We start from the raw sequence: 22558 nt of genomic DNA, 5'->3' as shown, positions 1-22558 counted from the left end.
TCAAAGTGAAAATGTAGTTGGTACAATCTATTGTCATTTGTCACAGAATGCATTACAACGTGTGATACTCTCCCCATGGCTGCATAGAATACCTTACATAACCTTATCAGATGGAAGAATCGTGATTCGTGGCAGGCCTCAGCACTAGAGAGATTGTGCGGTAACTGGGTGAGCGAATGAGATAAAACCCAGTGTTATAAAGAAGGACAGTATATACAGAGAGCCTGGCACATCAATCGCCTGCCTAGCTCTTGTCTACACTGCTGGGAGTTCAGTTGAAACATTACTTAGAAGATGCCTCTGCAGGCACAGCTGGCTGTGGTTCTTAATGTGAACACGTTATGAAGCTGCAGCCAGGGAGATCTATTAAAGACGAGACTTTGGCCAACATCCCATGCTGAAGACCAGTCGATATATATTACTGGGCTCTTGTCTGTCTTGAACAAATTCCTCAGGTTGAAAGTAAATCCCCACAGCTTCAAAGTCACAGGTGTGGATGTTCTTCTCCGCTGGGTGCCTGGAGTTGTGAAAAGGCACATTGAGGATTATTGAGGAAGACAAGAAATGGAGAAACGTCTCATCAAGCCTAACCACTTAAACCCCGCTATCCGTATTGTAACAGCGACATGCTCACAATGCGTTGTGTTGTGATGCGTTTGTGAGCTTGTCAATCGGCTATTTTCAGCAAAAGCTTTCCCCACAATAACAGACAACAGAAACTAAACTGGTATAAAGCCCTGAGGGACTCCAGTCAACAATATGGGGTTTACTGTAAGTGTTTAATGTGATTTGACAAGACATGAATGCCAGTGCCTCGTCTGTCTGAGTGCTGTTTCAGGAATTGTATTAACCTTTGACTATGCAATTTGTAATAGATTTGTATAAACCTGTCAAAGTGTCACTCTTCACTAATGTTTAAGTTAAAGACTGACTCGACAGCAGCTGTCCAACCGGACAGTTGCTCCATGCTTGCTCCGACGTCATCATAGTCCATATATGGAAGACTTCTGTAAGAATAGACCTGTATCTATAGACACTGTCTAGTAGACACTCCTTTGCCTATTCTTGTCCAACTGAGCTCACAATTTTGTTGTTAAATAAATATATTGTATTCATTGTCACTCTACCTTGTGGAAATTCAATTTTATATTATATACTATTGTTAAGATTTGAAAAACGCTATTACAAATTGCTAAACAATTCAGCACCACGTTGGTTGTGATGTGTTTTCTGATATATAAATGGTGTTGGAACAACAGAAGTTCAGGAGAGAGAGAAACACACCATGACTCCACCCCCTCTCCACCTACCTGCTCTCACGCCACCTACCTGGCCTACCTGGCCCTTAGCTCCGCCCCCTAGTCATCTACCTAGCTCTATTTATCCTCACTCTAACTTCCCTGAACCCCTCTTGCTTTTTCGCCTCCTGCTTTTTTGTAGCTCTTGCTTTTTCGTATGAGGCCCGACAAGCAACAAGGTTCCTGCCGGGGGGTTCAATCCACGTCGCCGCTGACGGTGCAGACGATTACGCTATACGACCCCTACCCCAAAGACTCCAGGGTCAGCGACCATCCCCGGAACCTACACCCTCCCCAATCCTCCCTTTCCAGTATTGCTTCATCATTGATTGATTCATTATTATCGATCGATTTCATTATTGTTTTCACCATTGATCCGTGTCTGCTCATCGATCATTGCTCCTTATTTATCTGCCTCTACTTCATTAAAACCCTTAAACCTTCATGGTGTGTTTCTTGTTAGCTAGTGAAATATAGGGTAACTAGACGTCCCAATTTGGCCTGGATTGTCCCGGTTTCAAGCTGGGTGTCCTGTGTCCCGAGTCTCCCGACAAATATCTCTAAAACACTGATATGTTCCTGTTTTCAATTTCGTCCCGGTTTAGCCAGAATTTAAATAACAATAGTTGTTTTCAGTGGTTTCAAAACGTTTATCATGTTCTTTTCATGTAAACATGCTCAATTATCAGAAAACATTGAATAAAAGCATTGCCTGTATGAATTCAACACTGAAATAAGTAAATCAGTTGTCAATCAGTAATTGCCTGTATGCAACACCTACAGGTATGGTGTGCATGTGCGCGTGCATGAATGTCCACACGTGTATACGACGAACGTGCACATTGATTACATTTGATTTAAGGGTCCCGGTTTGAGAGGCTGAATATTTGGTCACCTTACCCAAATATCATTACTGTAAATGTCATTACTCATTATGTTCATGTTTTTATCAATCCACCTACGGCTTGAGGTTAAGGGCTTCATGTCATATGATCAGGGGCATAGGAGTGCATTCAAGTTCATGCCAACATTTGTACGCATATATTTGTCGGCAACAATGTAATAGAATAGCTGTGATCCAGAGACAGTTGGTGTCACCGAGGGAAACCGGGGCACAGCAATCTGTTGACCCGGCGAGGTCCATAGATTGTCCCCTCCTTTTCTACTCTCAGAGGAAGGTGAAGGGGCAGGCAAGGCTGTGAGAACAGATCCATAATGAAGGTTGAGCTTTATGGCTGCTCTGTGATTGAGCTCTCACACTCCAGTGGGCGTGAGGCCCCAGCCGTAGTGGCGTCTCATTATGAGTGAGAGGAGCGCCGCCCGGGACTGGGACACAATCCTGTTTAACTGCGAGTGATGCTGTACGAATCTCATACCATCTCTTCCCTTTGATGATACAAAGAAATATAGAGATTGCATCTTTTCTCCTCTGCTGACTGAAACTGCAGCTTACATTATACTTTGTATAATATTATCTCCCCCCCTTTTTTGTGCTTATTTTCACGGTAATATCAAGAACTTTCTATATCAGCTTAGCTCATCTCTTTCCACACAACTTTATGACAAAGGCTTTTTCTCAGAGCCGAGGCATATATTATAAGCACTTTTCAAGTTTCAAGGTAATTGTGTCCATCCCTTCATTCCCTGCCACTCTACCGGTAGACAGTATTAAACAGGTGAAATGAGGCAACTGTGGGAGAAATTATTGTATGAATCAGGGGGGAAAAAGAAAACACAGTGTGCAATTAAAGGTAAAATGTCTCATTGTCGAATGTTCTTATGCTGGACTTAATAGGCAAACGAGTCAATTTCTGTGGAAGCGAAAAACTGGTCTCTCAATCCCTCGGAGGCTTACAGTACTGATGCGCCTGTCACAGAGGAGATTCCCGACTGAAGCGTGGAAATGATGCAGCACTAATGTTCTCTCCCTCGGCTGTGCTCACGCGCGCTCACACATACTTACAGTATACATGTATATGTGGGACGCTTTCATGTGTGTGGCTGTGTGTAATCTTGTGTTCTGTTATTTTGTCAGGACATGAGCAGTGCAAGTGGTCCACCGCGGAACTGGAAGGGCATAGGGATCGCCATGGTGGTGATAGTGGCTGTCATGTCACTGGTTATACTGTCCGTCTTCATGCTGACCCCTGGTAAGACGAAAATATTGAAGCAGGGGGAAAAAGATAGAATAGAAGAATTAAAGAACAAAAGATGTGTGGAGTGATGTTAGCAGAAAGACATCTGGTATACTGGTTGAAAGAAACCTAGATGGTTTCAAGGAAATATAATGCAGCTGGATGATAAATATCGTCGCTGTCGGGCAGAAACCTTGTATCTCCAAGTTTTAAATGTGTACGTTCTTTTGCAAAGTAAAGCCCTGCTTCATCATACAAGGCCGTCGCAGAAAAGTAGTGAAAACAGCTGATCTACAATCACACAACGCCTCGTGTTGCGAGGCGTTGTGTGCTTGTAGATCGGCTGTTTTCACTAGTTTACTTCATTTTTCAAATGATAAATACAAAACGCTTTTGGACATACAAGGTTTCCACCCGACAACGACGATATAGTACCAACAGGACTGTAGCATTCAACATTATGACATGTACATTGATAACAGCAATGCTTTGGCTTTACGGAAATAGTCCTTACTTTCTGGTGAAAAACGACGCTCAGGACTGTTTTCTCTTTCACCTTACCAAAGATGAATCTCATCTGTTACTCCGTTCCCGTCTCACCATGGAGGACCTGGAGAGTGAGGATTTCAAAGTTCATGACCCCCGCGTGACATGGCTGAATGGTAAAGAGCCTGTGCTCACATCCCCCACCCCTCCAAACAACAGCATGCTTGTCAGTGTGAATCCAATTTAATGGTCTCACCTGAAACCTAAGCCTCAGATGAGCAGAGGTATTATTAACTGAATGTTGTCCCTGTGGATGTGTGTCAGAAGCGTAATAATAACACCGATCTGTCTTGTCCCCGTCAGACAATGAAGTGGCTTTGCGCACCAGAGAGGGACACATCCTTTCATACAGCCTGCACAACAACCTCACTGGCACCCTGCTGGACAACAGCACCCTGGTGAGACACAACCTCTTTTTTATTTGGATCCTTTTTTTTATATCGTTCTCACCGAAAGTAGCAGCAGCTTCACGGTAAAAACACGCCGCAATGCGTTTTGTTTTTGGTTAGGAAATAAGGTATTTTTGGCGAACAACACGGTCATAAAATTAAATAATAAATGTGTAATACCTTTGCTTTAGATCCGTGCAAACTCTGAGGTAAAAGAACAGTTCTCAGTATTGATTGACTCGTATATGTGGACAGCTGGACAAATGGTCATTAGAGAGGTGCTTCCACATGCAGAGTGAATTTAGACTATTGAGAATAGGAAATGCATCAGCTGAGCAGGAGTGTCGCACCAAATTCTGGGCCCTGGGTACTTTAACTATTGAAAAATAGCAGATATACAAACTCACAGCGTGGCACCGGGTGCCGCGCTGCGAGCTTGCAGATCTGCTATTTTTGAAAAATCGTGAAAATGTGTCTTTGAACGTTTCAAATCCTTCTAAGGTTTTTTGAAAAACCTATGTATCTATGTCAGTGGTGCTCAAACTTTTTCATGTGAAGGACCCCCAAAATGATATGTATTTGGCCACGGACCCCCATCTCAAAATATTTAGTTCCAGGGACCCCCCCAGAAGCAAAATTTGAGTTACAAATGTTCGCTTAAAAAATACATACCGGTATATTTGCACACATTTTCACGACTTTTCAAAAATAGCAGATCTACAAGCTCGCAGCGTGGCACTCGGTGCTGCGCTGTGAGCTTGTATATCTGCTATTTTTCAATAGCTAAAGTATAAAATAATTCCAGGCCCCTCCACCTTGGGCCTTAGTAACTCAGTCCCCCCCCCCCCCCCCCTTTGTGACGCCCCTGCAGCTGAGTGATGATATCAGCCCTGCTTTTTTTGCCCTTTTCCTTCTGGGCTCCCAACATGTGGCTTTGGAGAGATTTTCCAAGCAAGGGCGTCATTTTGAATGCTGCCTCTGCACGTCACTGACAGTTATGTGGGTCACTGCCTAGGCACAGGGTTGCATGTTGTCAGGTTGGAAAGATGTCTCTCCTCTTTAGTGTCTCCTGAGTTATCATTTGGTCTAACATCTCTGCAGCATTAGTCTTATATATACGGTATCCCCGGTTGCAAATGTATTCTCCCATTTATATTTTTCTGTATATTCTTTTTTCTGTCTATTTCCCTCTGGCTGCAACATATCCTACCTCAGTAACCATGGGAGATGCAATTCCAATTAAATTGTCAGAATACTCTATTGGCACTGTTTTTTGCTTTATAGAATATTTCTACACTTAGACACTGTATATATACAGTATGCAACACCAACATTTCAGTGCACCTACTCACATACCGTATACGTGTCACAAACACTATTTTCAAAGGAGCGGACCAAGTATAGAGCCCTGGGGAACCCCGGTCGGCTAAGTATAATAGTGTTTAAGTGGTTGATTAATTATTTCTTTCTGTGTTCTTCACAAGGACCTGACCTCTACTAAATTCCACGTGTCTGCAGACAAGAGGTTTGTCCTCCTGGCGTACAACACCCAACCGGTAAGTTTTGCTTGAATGTATGGCCCCAAAAGATTTGCTGCCACTACACATAAGCAGGTAAAAAGGAAGGTCGGCCATAAGTCGACTTTGAACTAAGCCAAAATTACCTGTCCAGCCTTCAGCCTCAAGAGAACCTAGGCATCATGAATCACACCCCAATTTCAAAGGCAGCCCGACCCTGTTTCTGCTCCCAACCATGAACATGTCTTGTTATAGCCACTTGTGTCTTAGAAAGAACAGTGACATGCATTCTAATTGATTCATACACCGTCTGAATTAAACGAGGGGGACCTGCAAGAAACTACAGAGGCTGGCTGGAACAGAGAGAGAGAGAGAGAGAGAGAGAGAGAGAGAGAGAGGGAGAGAGAGAGAGGGAGAGAGAGAGAGGGAGAGAGAGAGAGAGAGAGAGGGAGAGAGAGGGAGAGGGAGAGGGAGAGAGGGAGAGAGAGAGAGGGAGAGATGGAGAGGGAGACTGATTCTGCTACTGCAGCAGTCCGTGACTCTGTAACACAGGCAGGCCAAATGACTGGGAAAACATATGGGGGATTGAATATTTAAAGTGGCTGATGGAGCAGGTTGCATGAGGTAGAGGAAAACTAAGGGGGAGTGATCAGTTTGATGTAGGTTGTGCGGACAGGGGCTGACGATGCGGGGATGGAGTGGAACTGTAAAGTTGGAGCTGTGGTAATGAAATCACCCTGCTGTCTCGCTGGGGAATTTTAATGAGGCACTTACGAGAGTCAAATGTACGATTGCAGGTAGTGTGAGTCAAGCCTTTACACATGTCAGTGGTGTAGATGAAACAAACAAACAAACAAACAAACAAATGACTATTATATTTCCACTCTGTGTTGCAGTTCCAATCCATACAGCCTTCCCCGCACTAACCCCCTCGCTCTGTAAATACCTGCATGCTTGTAATAAATAGTTGCTTTTACCTCAAGGGGCAAAATATAGAGGTATACTGTTCAATAATGAGGGTAGCCTGCAGCATTTGTTTTCTTATATATTCAAAATTTCTGCATAGATTTTGCCTGTTGTTTAGCATCCACTCTCTGGGTCCATACTGTATGTTTTTTTTCTGCATTTGAAGTACCTGCTTTAGCTCCAATCATCATCTGCATCATATTCTCTTAGAGACACTGGGTGTGTGGGAGGATGAGCCTGTTGCTGTGTCAAAGCTTTCATTATTATCACAGCAGAATCATCCTGGCTGAATTATTTAGAGCCTGATATCATTATTTGCACCATGTATCGCGTTCTCTGAGCCGTGTGGAGAGATGGTTTCAGATCTTTGCCCTTTATCTGTGGGTAGGGTCGGGTGATTTAAGACTCCTCATTTGCATATTTGCTACATTATCAGCAGGATAGCCTGTCCTGATCGTTATGCTCAGCGTGACTCCGAATCATCAACAACAACAGCGAGCGCGTCACCTGCATGTTTATGTATAACTACTTGTGCTGTGTAACTGTGTATGTTTATGTATGTGTTCACATGTGGGGGTGGGGAGTGGGGATATTCCTCTCATCCGTGTGCTGTCTTCCTCCCTCTCCCTGGATCCTGCTCTCTCTCATTCTTCCTCTCTCTCCCACACATTTCTTTGCTCCTCTATCTCTGGGGGTTTTCTGCTGACTGAAGCAGTTTGCAGCAAGCGCAGGCCTCCTCATCAGGAAGAGAAGAGGCACGCTGCTGAGAATGGCAGAGAATGAGATAGGGAGAGTGTACGGCAAAACAAACCTGTGTGTCTGTGTGGAGGGGGGTGCGGTATGCCATAGTTGGCCTTAGATACCCTGTCCAATAGAAATCAATCAAAATGCGTATAAAAGAATGATGCCGACACTAAAATGTGAGTACCGCAGCGGAGATAAATTGGTGAGTGAGCTGTGAGTAAGTTAAAAAGCCTCCCTGGATTTTCCTATTAGCTCTGGGGGCTTTAGAGAGGGTGAGTGCCTGGGGAGGTGAAAATGAAAATAAATTGATTTTTATAAGGGGTAGCCTATGGTCCAAAAAAAGGTGAGGTATAGGGTGGGATGGAGGCGGATAGGAACGCGTGATGGCAGAATCCCTATAGGGGGAGAAGCGAACTCTTGGTCTCTCCTCAAAGTTCTTGTGAATCAGGCAAGTGGGCAAGACGGAGAGAGAGAGTGGGTGGGTGAGAGAGAGAGAGAATGAAATAAGTGGAATAAAATAAAGGAGAGAGAGAGCTGTGGGGGCCTGGGAAGATGTGGTGGCATGGTTAGACAGCTACCTGCCAACACAGTGCAGTTTAGGGACAAGTGAAACGCCAAGCCGTGATGTGTCTGTACGAACACTGCAGCCAGTGACAGTTGGGTGCCGGCATCAAGAAGCAGCCCAGTGTAGAAATGTTGAGAAATGGCTGCGAGGCAGTAACAATGGGATAGCTAACAATGCTATTATCCCACATTGTGTGTCCCGTGGCTCACAACACCAGCCAATAGGTATGGTCATGAGGAGTTGTAATCTCTTTACGGGTCCATTGTCGCTGCGTCCCGCGTGAACGCGCAGTCTTCCTCAGAGTGTTAAATACCACCCTCCCCCTGCTTGGAGTTGGCACCATGGATTGGGTGAGGGAGGTGTGGCACGGTTTTGTGGAACTAGTGTAACCATCACTAGCACAACAGTGGATGATTTGTGACATGTACTTGGCAGCCACATTAAAATGTATTTTGCCTCTGCTAGACACCTCCTTCACATATAAACACACGCATGCACACATACCGGTACACTGTCTCTTTCCATTACTCTAGCCTTCAACTTCACTGTCAGTGTCTCTCTAGTTTGTTTGTTCGTTTATTTCGTTATATCTTTCTCACTCGCTCCCTCCTTATCTGCAGGACACAAATGATCCTTATCTCTTCTCACTATTGCTATTGTGTTTTTGGAGCTGTGTGAAGCACAGGCTCCCTATACGTGGCCGTGTGGGTCTGTGTGTGTGTGTGTCTGTGTGTGTGTCTGTCTGTGTGTCTGTATGTAGCCTGAACTTCCTAAACTTCGGCACGCCACTAGTCCCACAGTTTTGCCACCACACACTCGCGCCATATGTCAAATCGACCGGCTTACTCGGGAATCGTGGGCTATTACTTTTCTAAGAGAAAGGTTCTATAGTTTAATTGATATTAATTTATTAGTGAATTAATTTTCCCCATTGACTTATAATGGGAATTGCAAAAACTCACATTCAATTATTTGTCTCTCGCAAACCATAGGGGCTAGAGTTTCAAGACTTGGAGAGGAGGTTCATAATGATTTCAAGGATTAAATAAAAAATAATTGTGTCATTTGGCCGCATGGTGGCGCCATAACACCCCACTTTACGTTTTGGCCTGTAACTCTTGAACCGTAGGTCGGAAAATTAAAATTATTTTTTCCCTGGATTCCTTGGGTCATGACGCATCTCCCCATATAGGCCACGCCCATTTGCGCCATGATAGATTTTCCGCCATCTTGAATTTTCTCCAAAACACACTTTTTGCTCCTTTTCCTACATATTTTCTTCAAATGTCACAAAAACCGGTACACATGATCCACACACACACACACACACACACACACACACACACACACACACACACACACACACACAGCTCCACTTCACACGGGTGTGATTTTTTGGTTTGTGTGTTAGCTGCACCCCTGAGTGCCATCTTCCCTTTTTAACCCACATTCCCCACCATATACTCAGAGCCAATGACCCGCTGTGTAGAGGAGTTACATTCTCCAATCAGGTTTGAAAATTGGTTAGAAAGCGACAATGTTCTCTTCTTACGTCCCTGCAGCTTTGCCTTTGCCTCGCTCCATCCCTGCATTTTACAGTCAGGGACACACTGCACAGAGAGAAATCCAATTTCACTGTTAAGTACGCTGTATAGAAGATGTGACATTTAATTTCTTTAGGGACTGGCTTTCTGGAGGCTAAGAGTTCTTACTGGCCAGTGGAAAAAAAGCATGCTTCAAAGTAAACTGGTTGCTTGAAAAAGGTACAATAACAGTCATTGTATGTGCATTACTAGAATGCATCAAGTACCTACAGTATGGTGATCATCAATTGCATATACCGGTATATGGACACACACACGCGCAGGCACGCACGCACACACATACACGCACACACTGATTATATTCTTAACTCCTCTCCAACATGTTGTTAATTTAATCATTCAATGAGCTACTACTGCCTATGCCAGAGAAGAGCTGCCACAGTGGATTGCTGTCATTGAGAAATATATTAGCTATAATTATATAATTTAATAAGAATGCATATCCTAGTCCCCGTCCTCTCCTACACATTACCTACACATTACATCACTTGCGTGTTAAGCCCATCATTTACTCTGTACAAAGGGACCTTCTCATTAATCAGACCTGATCACAGAAATTATTTGACAGATGAAACCATATAACCATATAAAATATGATGGATGAAGTGGCTGGCCTGAGTTTAATGACCCATAAGAGCGGGTTAAGTGCAATCCTTGCTTGGTTTGTTACATTTGCCTCATTTGTGATGTGTGTGCTAAGTGCCTGTTTGTCTGTGTACTGTACGCTGTGCACATACAAACAGGCATGTCTGTCTCTATGCCCTGTGAGCAAGTGCGTGCATGCATGTGAACTTACTGCAATGTTTCACTGAGCGTGTTCTCACTTAACCACTTAAGCCCTACTTTATACTTTGTCTTATGATGGTGTCGTGCAAAAATAGCGGAAATAGCCAATCTCTCACCCAGTCTCACAAAGCATCGGTGTACTTGTTGATCTGCTATTTTCACTATTATTTTGAACAGGGATCTTCAACGTTTTCAGACCAAGGACCCCTCAGTAGGAGAGAGCTGAAGCAGGGACCCCCACAACCTTTTCAGAGATTCCATAGTTTCATTGTTTGATAGCACAATCATCAGTATATTTTGGATTCATGTTAATGTGGGTTTTCAGATAAACTTGACATTTCACTGTACTTAGTCTGCTCTTTTCCCCCTCCAAAGCTCTTTGCCAAAAATAGCCAATCTACACAATGCCTCGCAGCGATCTGCTATTTTTGGCTAAAGCTCTCAAAATATGGACGCTAGGGTTCAAGTGGTTAATATGAAAAAGGGGGGAAAAAACACGTTTCTATCACACAAAGATTTGGAGGACCCCCTGTAGTAACTCTGAGGACCCCCTATAGGGGTCCCGGTCCCCCTGTTGAAGACCCCTGATTTTGAATCATATTTTTCACCTGTAATAACAATGACATGTCCAAATTAGGCTCACCAGGTGGAAAGTGGTTAAGTGTGGCACCCATATGTGCACCATGTCCTCTACCTCTTTTCAGGTATTCTCTCAGTCCTTCACAGCCTCCTATGCTATCTACAGTGTGGCTAATGGGTAGGTAGAACCATGAATGCCAATGCATGGGCTGCACCACCGGGCATGATCCCTGCCAATGCAAGCAGGACCGCGGGCCGACCAAAACTCCTCCAAGTGTGCCTCATCGAATGAGAACATCGTGTTTCTGTCAAACATACATTCCACTCTATCATTCTTATTTCTGGGTGCCATACCGTAGCCAGCCTGGAGGTTTATAATGTACTGTACATGACCAGGGGTGTCGCACCACATTCTGGGCCCTGGGTACTTTAACTATTGAAAAATAGCAGATATACAAGCTCACAGCGCAGCACCGAGTGCCACGCTGCGAGCTTATTTTTTAAAAATTGGGAAGATTTGTGCAAGTCTTTGAATGTTTCAATTCCTTCTATGTTTTTTTGAAAAACCTATGTTTATGTATGTCATTGGTGCTCAAACCTTTTCATGTGAAGGACCCCCAAAAATTATTGAATGTATTTGGCCACGGACCCCCATCTCAAATTCTTTTGTTCCAGGGACCCCCCAGAAGCAAAATTTAAGTTACAAATGTTCGCTTAAAAAATACATATATTCAAAGATTTGCACATTTGCACATTTGAACTTTTCAAAAATAGCAGATCTACAAGCTCGCAGCGCGGCACTGTGAGCTTTTAAAGTCTAAAATAATTCCAGGCCCCTCCACCTTGGGCCCTAGTAACTCAGTTCCACTTTCCCCCCTTGTGACGCCCCTGCATACCGTAGCCAGTGTGGAGGTTTGTAATGTACTCTACCTCTAGGAGTATATTCACTGCCTGAGATTCATTGCCAGCATCACAACAGCGAGACACTCAGTGGTAGATGTAGTTGTGGATAAATAGAAAACTAATAAAACTAAACCTGATCTCTTAGGAAAGCCAAAGAATCTCTTTGAAGTGACTTCAGGAGAACCTTCACTATGAATTGCCTGAGAATGAATGCCTTGTAGAAATAAACATTTGCCTGCCCTAAGGAAGCTCCTAAGTGAGGCTAGAAATATGGAAAGAGAAATGTGTCTCCATTGCATGAACCAGTGCCAGTCTCCATGTTTTTGCACTCTTGCATCTTGGTCCATTCTATTTTTAATTTCTCCCCTCAAAAACTCTCTTTCTAAACAAAGCTCAAGGCTACAGCATGGACAGACCTTGGAGGTCCTCTATCCCTTGATCTACCAGTGGGTTTAAATAGTGTTAGTTCTTCTCTAATGAAGGGTTTATGTCGAATGCTTTGTATGTGTTCCAGGGATCTTCTGGAGCTTAACCCACCGGAGCGGGAGAAGGCAGTGCTCCAGTATGCAGCATGGGGACCTCAGGGGAACCAGCTGGTAAGATTGGCACTCTCTCACACGCAAGCATGTGTCCCACAGAATCAAAACTGGCACTACACAATACAATATTGTGTTAATCTTGTGTACATCCATGTTCTTTTAACTCATGGACTGGTTATTTACATTTGTATAAGCTCTTACAAAGGGATGAAATAACACAGAGGATTTTGCTTTGTAGTGGCAATTTTCATAAATATAAAGTAAAATCCAGAGTCTTATAGTAACTCTCTGGAGTTTCTTGTGCAGCACTATGTCTTTGCAATTTTGAGGTGACCTCAAGCAATGAGAGCAGAGAAGTGATCATAGTGTTGTAATAGGGTTGTCCTAAATTAATAATGTATCGTCTCTGTAATGAGATTTTCTTTTCATGCTATGCCTATGAGTTCATCCGCAGCGTATAAATTTGCGTTCACTTGCTCCTCTGCGCCGGCCAATGACTCATTCTTGGACAGAGCCTGATGCATGATTGAGGCAGCCAACATTGAAGCCTGCAGCTGTTATGTCTTTGATAACGGATTTAGCGCTGTCCCTTTGTGTCGCTGTCATGCCAGGCTTACGTCTTTGAAGGGGATATCTACTACCAGTCAGGTGTGACTAGCAGACCTGTGCGTATCACCTCTACAGGCCAGGAACCACAAGTCGTCAACGGGCTCTCAGACTGGACCTATGAGGGTAGGAAGTGACGTCACATCATCAGAAGCTTTTTAAATCAGTGGTTTTCAACCTTTTCAGTCTGCGACCCCCAAAATAATGATGTTTTAACTGGGGACCCGCCCCACCCTGACGAGCACTAAGAGTTGAGGCATTACATTTTGTACAACACGGTTCTATTGTGAAAATAGTAGATCTACATGCTCACAACGCCTCACGTCACGAGGCGTTGTGAGCATGCAGATCGGCAATTTTCACAATTTCCGACTCTAATATTTGACAATTTAACCATTTAGAGGTTCTAAAACGTCCTTAAATTGTCCATTTAGAAATGTGCAGATACTCTCTATACACTTAAACTTTATGTTGGTTTGTTTACTGTTGAGTGAGAAAACAATGTTGCACATTAAGCTAATCATCTGGGGACCCCCCAAAATTATTTGGGGACCCCCCCTGGGGGTCCCGACCCACAGGTTGAGAACCTCTGTTTTAAATCACTTTACATTTTTTAGGGATTCATGTTTAATCGAGTTTGGGCAAAGAATGATGTCAGCAATGCTGTTAAAAGCTACTGGTAGATGTATGTGTTTACACATGAATAATTCACAGATGTTGGTCACTTTTCCAACAGAGGAGGTTCTCCTGACCTATGCTGCCCATTGGTGGTCTGTCGACGGAGCCCGGCTGGCATACCTCACCATCAACAATACCGCCACCCCTATGATGGAGATACCTCATTTCTTAGGCGGTCTCTATCCCTCCAATATGGTCTTTCCTTACCCCAAGGTGACACCTGTTTACATACCGATTCATCAAATCTTCAACAATGAATGCATGAAATCATTTTATTCTCTTTTTCTTAGGCTGGCTCCAGTGTCCCATCAGTCAGTCTGTTTGTAGTGAATCTGTATGGCCCGGCACACACTCTAGAGATGATTCCCCCTGACTCCCTGAGGGCCAGGTATTGCCTCAAGGAGAACCCAAAAACAACTAGCAGAAACAAAAAATAGAAAATGCTACAGTGTGTCAGAGGTGTTGTGTAATATGTGTCAAACATCCTCTCCTCTCTTTTCTGGTATATGCTTTTAGAGACAACTATATCTCCATGGTGACTTGGATCAGCAGCACACGTCTTGCAGTTCGCTGGCTGAATCGTGCCCAGAACCAATCAGTGCTCTGCGTGTGTGAGGCGACCACTGGGGCATGCTCAGAGGTGAGAGGTCGTGAGTCATTCCACCTCAGTAATCCAACCGGTCCCCCATTGCCAGAGTAGGTGGATTTAATAGAATTTTCCAAATCGGGCACATTATGTGAGCTAGGATTGATTTTCTTAAGCTCCCACTCCTCGCCATGCAATATTAATATTATAAGGTCAATAGTTGCATCATGAGAGGAATGTATAGTCGTGTGCTGCAGTATTCCTGCTCCCTTAGCCCCCTACAGTCCTGACAGGTTAAATACAGATTACCAGATAAATATTTATGATATTTGCACTATATATAATAATAACATAATGTTATTTTTCGTTGCTGTGGGATGGATGGAATCCTCATATGTCCAAAATTGTTACTTTTCACGTTTCAAATTCAAAAATAGCAAAAACAGCCGATCTCCAAGTTCAAAGCGCATAGCTCGGCTATTTCTGCTACTTTTGTGTGACACTGTAGCATGACGAATTACGGCATTAATTTACATAAAAACATAAACAACATTATTTATATGGCATTATAAAATGCTTATAAAAATGTACTTTATAAATGATAAAACAACACACTTCCCTATAATGTATTATTTACATCCCAGAAACACAAGATGGCCATGGATCTGATGCAAAACCAACGGCAGGTAGGTGTTTACTCCAGACTCCAGAAACCTATTTATTGCCTCTGGGCCGACTCCCAAGATGGGATATTTCCTGGATTACTGTTTTGATGTGATGTGTCTCTTTGGCTCAACAGGAGGTGCCATTGTTTTCAGCTGATGGCTCTGTGTTTTATATGATTCTGCCAGCAAAACAGGGTGCCCGTGGAGAGTTCCATCACATTGCCAGCCTCCCACTACAGGTCAGTTTTCAGGGCAATTAACTTTTACACCCTTGTGTCCATGAATGGTTTACTACTAAATTGCTTGTTAACCTTTCGACAGGGTCGCATACCGGTAATATAAAATTATTACAAATCTTAACAATACAGAGCCAGAAGTTTACTTTATTCATACTCTCGGCCACATCACTCATTATGAGAGCAAGTTCTGCCCATTTATTTTGGTTTCTCTCATGAAACATGCACTCTCATGAAACATGCACTCTGTCTACGGTCCACCGTAGATAGAGTGAATGTCCTCTCCTTCAAGGGAAGCCTACAATGGAATAGCCTCCCAGCCACTCTAATAAGGGAAAGATCCACCTTGTGTAGTTTTAAAACACAACAAAAATAATGTTTAAAATGTCTCAAACGTGACCATTGATACATTTTAAATCTGTGTCAAAATAGGTTTTGTTTTTCTATTGGCTAGGTATTAGACTATACATAGTCGGGGATCCACATGCCCAAAAGCTCAAGGAATAGGGTTGAACCTGTGATGTTCTGCCGCACTTTTTATTTCTGTTTTATCTATTAGTTTGGTCATTAACGTCCACAGAATGAGAGAAGCTGTGAAAAGTGATGAGTCATCACTTTTTTTCCACTTTTCACAGTTTTTGCGGGCCAATATTTTGCACAAGGAATGTTTTTCATGCAAAACAAATGCTTGCAATGGATTCAGAATGATTAAGAACCCCTAGTTTGACCCCTCACATGCTACTTAAAGCAGATTTTTTTTCTTTTTTGAATATTTCTAGTGGAGTTAATGGGACAGTGAATATACAAATGGCCATAACTTTTTTTCGCGATGTTTCTGGCAGAGCAGGCCTCTCATTCTGTGGACCTTAATGACCGAACTAATAGATAAAACAGAAATAAAAAGTGCGGCAGAACATCACAGGTCCTCTCCCATTTTGATGACTGGATCCCCGGCTTTATTAATACTTTAATACTTTGAATTTGTAGGCAGTTGTATGTTGTTTTTTTTCTCTTTATTTGTTGTCACTGTGTATTTGTATGTGGTACTACGGATGGAAATTAGCTAAAGTTAGTTAAATCCAGCATATTTACGTGAAATCATGTGTATCGATTGAAATGTTAATTAATATGCACTTTCCCGGGAATACATAAATGAAATCAAAAGTAAAGTCAAAAGTACTGCATACCTTATTTGGGACATGGCATCTCTCTCGATTTCTTTATAGTACAGGATGTATAATAGCCTTTCTGTACTCCCTCAGTGGCAATCAAATGTCTACATTTTTGTACTTCATCTCAGATACACCTGCCGTATTTTCTGCCTGCATTTCTATTTTTCATACTCGCCTGTTTCTATATTCCTCCTTGTCTCTGCTTCTATATAACGCAGCCTGCCACCCCCTCTGCCCCTCCTCGCTTCTTGACATCTGGAAACTGGGATGTCACCTTGCTCTGTGCCCTAGACATGGATGCCGGGAAAATGTATGTGAGAGCCGTCATACTCTCTGTGTGGAGCTGTGCAGAATTGCACTTTATTATGTAGGTCTTTGCAGTGAATGTAGATGTGCAGGGGTGAATAACATATTCAGATACGTTGCTAAAAGTTATCTTAGAATCTTTCCAAGCTAAATGTAAATTTGGCAAATGGCAGCTTTCGCACTGCACTTTTAAATGACATTGTTGGAGGAAGTATGTATTAAAAGGTCTATTTCAAAACGTTCAGTCTCAAAACACTAAGAAAACCATTTTAACTTCTACTCGTTGATCTCTATGAAAAGAACATGTGAAAGGTCTTCCCTTCTACTCTCGTCTGAGTAAAGCAATGAAAATGACACACACTAGGAGTCCAGATTAGTTAGTCTTAGCCAGCATAGAAAATTGCCAATTCCGCCTTCACCCAGCTTGAGGCATGAACACCACATGTTCAGAGGTGGTTGCAGTTCCAAAGCCCATTTGGTGGCTCTTTGCCTCCAAGCAATTTCTCTCTCTCTCTCTCTCTCTCTCTCTCTCTCTCTCTCTCTCTCTCTCTCTCTCTCTCTCTCTCTCTCTCTCTCTCTCTCTCACACACACACACACACACACACACACACACACACACACACACACACACACACACACACACACACACTAAACACACACTAAACTCTGCTGGTCATATTCAGACATTCACTATCATGGATGCTTGGAGTATTGAAGTATTCATCATTTGATGTAAATGTTTATGAATAAATTAATTTATTTTTATGAAGAAATTATTATGGATCAGATATATGTAAGGGCAATCGTCTTTGTGTATAACTGAATAACTGGCCTTCCACCCTTTTACACAGCTATTTCTTGAGCACAGAAGAATCGAGGCACAGCAGACATCTTTACAGGTAAGGGCTGATTTGGAGAAGACTGGGAATAATTTGGCAGATAGATCGGGAAGGCTGTGGGTGGTTTGGAAACATTTGTGAATGGTTTGGACTATAGTTACCGACTGTTTAGGGATGATTTGAGAAAGGCGCTTATGGTGGTATGGGACAGTTCACAATAGTTTGTGGGTGTTTTGAGGAAGGCTGATAAGGGTCTGGGATACATTTTGAATGGTTTGGGGCTGATGGTTTTGGAACAGTTAGTAGCTCATTGGTGTTCTCATTGGCTCAGTGGTTCGTTTTGTTAAATCACATAAAGAGGGTCATGGGTTGCCTTGGACCTTTTCTCTATGGAGTTTGCATTCTCGCTGTGTTAATGTACAGTAGGTGTCTTTCACTAACTCTGGTTTTCTCTCACACCAAAGAAATGCATGTTAGCAACATAATCCTGCCATTACCCTTGAGCAAGGCATTAATTAGCCTTAGAGCTGGGATGGTTTGGGGACAGCTGGGTGAGGATGGATTAAGGACAGTTTGCCGTTAGATTGGAGATGGATTAATTTAAATATAAGAAATATACAGTTTGTGAATTTTAGAATTTTATATGAATTAAGTGTCCCTTATTATATCCCTGATTGCAGTAACTATACAAATGTGACATACAGCACACAAGAATCATTATTGTGTTGTGCGACAATTCTCAACAATTCTCTGAGAATGGCTGAACTGCTACGACACAAAATAAATCAGTACAATGAATGCTAAGTGATTTAAAAAAGTTTTGAAAACAACTGAGGTGTGAGGTAAAAATCTATTGCGGAAGATGAAGCCTTTCCATCCTTGCCAGAGTTCTCCACACTGCTCCAGGCACACAGCCCAGTTAATGCATTACAAGAGAGACTGGAAGCTTTTGTGCTGTTGAGGCATGAGTCACTGAGACGTAAGGTACTGTCTGCCACTTGTGATAAATGTGCTCATGGCCTCACATTTCTATCCTATGGGCATTATAATGCTTTTTATTACATACTGTAGATTGGGGCTTGAGGAGGATCACTTAATACTATAGTGGAGGAACACCATCTGAATTTAGCTGTGTCTGCTATTAGCAGACATTTACAGTACACTGGACTCAGCCTAACAGTGCTACAAAGTCAAATGGCTTTGATATTCACTGTTATTGATCTTGTTTGTTCATGGGAGGTCGATCGTCTGAATTGTTTGTCTCTGGACACAGATACATTGCTTAATATGCAGGCAATCAATTGACTGTATCTTGGAGCACAACAAATAGTTTCAGACTCACATTCTCTCAAGTGTAATCAATAACACTACGCTACTCTTATCTCTCAGTGTGGACCTGGATGGAATCTTTGAGCGCCAGTGCATCTCCTGTGACCTCATTGATGGATGTAGCTTTGTCAAAGTTGATTTCAGTCCCAATCAGACTCATTTCACTCTTTATTGCCTAGGTAAACATTCCACACTGACATACGCACACCTGCACCCATGAGCACTGAAGCATGCCCCTACACAAAGAACATTAAAGATCCATGCTGCTTAGGCAATTAATACTCTTTTATCTCAATTCTGTTGTATAACTATGTCTTTTGAACAATTCCCCCAGGTCCAGGAATCCCTAAAGTGACTGTTCACAATACAAAGGACCCCTACAGTGAGTATCACATCTGCGTGCCTGACTAATGGTGTAATTATCCAGCTAGCAGCAATACACTGTACTCATGCCCATTAGACATTTTACAAACAGCCTGTAGAGGGTGGCATACCCAAGGAAACGCTTATCTATTCTGTATGGACCAGACAGTAGATGCATATTTATGACAATAGTGTTTGCTTGAGAACACTGCCCTCTGTCTTTAGCTCCCGGTTAGAGCAGTCTTGGACTCAACATGAAGCATTGATCCACACTACAGTAGCCTTCTACCCGATTGACCAGGGGTCTTCAACGTTTTCAGGCCAAGGACGCCTTAGCTGAGAGAGAGATGTTCTAGCCGATCTACAAGCTCACAACGCCTCGCAGCACAAGGCGTTGTGAGCTTGTAGATCTGCTATTTTTGGCTAAAGTTCTCCGAATATGGACGCTAGGGCTAGGTTTCAAGTGGTTAATATAAAAAGTGAGGGAAACATTTTTTCTATCGCACAAAGATTTGGAGGACTCTGAGGACCCCCTTGGGGTCCCGGACCCCTGTTGAAGACGCGATAGACTAACATGATGTTCAGGATGAAAGATACTACTGTACATCCCATATTTATATGCACAATCACCTGACACCATAGTATTTTACCTTAGCATAGCATACTCAGAACTGTACCCTCATTTTGTTTCTTCAAGGATACATTATTCTGGAGGACAACAGTCCCCTTTCTGAAGCACTGCAGGAGAAGAGACTCCCGGAGACATTGTTCCGGACCCTCTCAGCAGATAACCATGGTACAGTAGAGAAGCCTGTTTTTGTATTCATTATTATAGCGTCATCTGACCAGGGTGCTTATTGAGCAAAAACATTTACTTATACAGTATTGGCCACACAAAAAACACAATCACAATGAATTCTCCCAGAAGGATCAATACCTTTCCCAAGCAATTACCATTACCGACTGCAGTTGCACCCACTGTATCCAGCCGTGACAAAGAGGCTCTGGCTGCACATATTTCAGACTGCAGTGGACAAATACAGCAGAGAGAGCCAATCAAACATTAATTGCTTGATTTGGTGTCTTCTTGTGAGTGATATTCTAAGTCATGCCCTATCTGGGGAGCCAGCATTAAATATTCCCTCTGTGTATTGTGTTGTTTATCTCTATTGTGAGTCAATTCACATTAGTCTTAGTCAAATTAGCCAGATATCTACCAATACCAACTGGGGCACAACTATTGAAAAGACACAAAACTAAGTGTGACAGATATAGGAACTGACCAACCACAAATCTCCCTTGACCAACTATGGATCAACTAACCTCGTGTCACCCCTTCACAGATGAGTAAGGCTGGGAACAAGGTGTCTCCAGGTTCTGGTTTTCATTCCAAACTGACTAGGGTGGTCCAGTCTCAGTTACTTCTCTAGAATTCCTCTATAATATATGTGCTGCAATGTTATTGTTCCACAGTATGAATGCTGAATCTATATAGTTTTGCCAGTCACTATACAAGTTAGAATACAGTATGGCCTATAATGGAAAATATGAATATCCAGTCAGGGTGGAGGTTGAAAATGTATTTAAGAAGATTCAGTAACAGAGAAACGGCATACAGCATCAGAGCTCTGGCCTCCATGACCAGAGCTTGGATCCCATGGGGCAGAAGACGACCTGAAGTGTCATATGGGTGATGCTCTTCCTAAATGGAGATAATTATAAACAGGCTACACACTCACAGTAGGAAAATGCTGACTGTCAAGTTAAGTCCGCCCATATTAAGACGTACAGGCTTGTTACACGTATGGACATCAATGGTATTGCTGGATCAGCCAAAAGAGAACAGTGTAGCAGGAATAGACCTAACAGTTGTTGAAATGACAGCAACAGGAGCTCTGAAAATACCTCTGCTGTGAAGGTAACACTTCTATGGTCCAAATACAATTAGATAGAGAATAAAAGAAATAGAATAGATTGGCATTCTAAAATTACCATTACAGACCATACTAAACAAAGTATTCCAAGAAGTCGGATTCATAAACATACACATAATACATTATAATATTGATAAAATGATGACACCTCTGGCCGAGGGGAATCATTTGAGAGGAGCACAGCCTATATCCGTACAGGCTTTATCCGCTCTAGACCAGATCAGGATGCTGCAAAACAAAGTGATACCAGTCTATGGACCAACCAAGTCCAGCTAATAGGGGCTTGCCTAGGCATCTTCTCTAGCAAAACATGGACTCACTGACCTGTAATATACTGTAGACCCTTCATCATAAGATAGTGGGTCTGGCCACATGAGACCTATTCATATAATTAACATAATAGCACATACAGTATCAGCCCCAAGGGGCCTAATTTACTGGTCCAGTGATTGGAGATGTTGTAGACACTGAATAGTGATGAGTTTATCACCTACAGCTCTACCAAAACCTCCGTTGACAGTTGACATACTACTATCTTGAGCCCCGTTTTCACTGAGCAAAACTTCTGGGTGTTTTTTCAAAAATGACGGCAATTTTGAAATTCACGCCATGTGAAAACGGCCACTTATTTTGTGTCCCGGCAGTTTTGGGGGCCGAAATTTGACGGGAAAATACCTAGTAATTTTTACCTAAAGTACCGTGACAATACAAATTTCCCTCCAGTGAAAACGCATGCCGTGAATTTGCCGTTTTTTTGACAACCAGGTGCATGAAGGGAGCCAGTTAACAGTTTAAAACATTGTATCTGGGATTGAAAACGACCTGAATGTAAAGGAATATATAGAAATAAAGTAGGTCTACAGCTTCACCTTGAATAGGGGATTAATTATTTAGGCTAGAATCGCATTGACAAACACAGCAGAAGTCTATTTCTTTCGTTCTCTGGTCATCCATCGTTTATGGTGTCGCGTGAAAAAAAACACAGCTAATAATCTACAAGCCCACAAGTGCAACACTTGCATCATGCAGCGATCCTTTCTGAACCTTATGAGCTTGCTCATGGTTCAAACTTATTTGTATTCTATAGCCTATTTTTAATTAAACTGTGTGGGTTTTGAGAACGGTCTGGAGAACGTGATGATACGGGATGCAATGCGCTCGTAATGTTGTGATGAAAGCTGGAATCTTAACCAACTCAAAGAGCTGCATTATTAGTTAATAGTTTCTCCTCGTTGCATGATTAAAAGTGTTTTACAGAGCAGCGAGCATCGA

The 22558-nt window shown here is 42.7% G+C and overlaps 1 protein-coding gene across 1 annotated transcript in view; it reads left to right on the top strand.

Annotated features, from left to right (window-relative positions):
* Positions 1–22558, top strand: part of LOC308291292 (inactive dipeptidyl peptidase 10) — a gene marked incomplete at both ends in the record, with an annotated part of 31417 nt that overhangs the window by 5194 nt on the left and 3665 nt on the right. Inside the window, 17 exons of the mRNA XM_080733274.1 lie at positions 3334–3448; positions 4000–4095; positions 4283–4377; positions 5853–5924; positions 11255–11307; positions 12547–12628; positions 13183–13303; positions 13914–14068; positions 14146–14243; positions 14372–14495; positions 15086–15127; positions 15241–15345; positions 16733–16824; positions 17673–17720; positions 19050–19168; positions 19324–19371; positions 20050–20148. Coding sequence (XP_080589400.1) covers positions 3334–3448; positions 4000–4095; positions 4283–4377; positions 5853–5924; positions 11255–11307; positions 12547–12628; positions 13183–13303; positions 13914–14068; positions 14146–14243; positions 14372–14495; positions 15086–15127; positions 15241–15345; positions 16733–16824; positions 17673–17720; positions 19050–19168; positions 19324–19371; positions 20050–20148 — 1564 coding nt within the window. The remainder of the gene's footprint in view (positions 1–3333; positions 3449–3999; positions 4096–4282; positions 4378–5852; positions 5925–11254; positions 11308–12546; positions 12629–13182; positions 13304–13913; positions 14069–14145; positions 14244–14371; positions 14496–15085; positions 15128–15240; positions 15346–16732; positions 16825–17672; positions 17721–19049; positions 19169–19323; positions 19372–20049; positions 20149–22558) is intronic.

The sequence above is a fragment of the Nannobrachium achirus genome (assembly GCF_963921795.1).
Source record: "Nannobrachium achirus genome assembly, chromosome: 9".
In the NCBI taxonomy this organism is placed as follows: domain Eukaryota; kingdom Metazoa; phylum Chordata; class Actinopteri; order Myctophiformes; family Myctophidae; genus Nannobrachium; species Nannobrachium achirus.
Note: the sequence above shows the minus strand (reverse complement) of the source record. Positions and strands in the feature narration are given on the sequence as shown.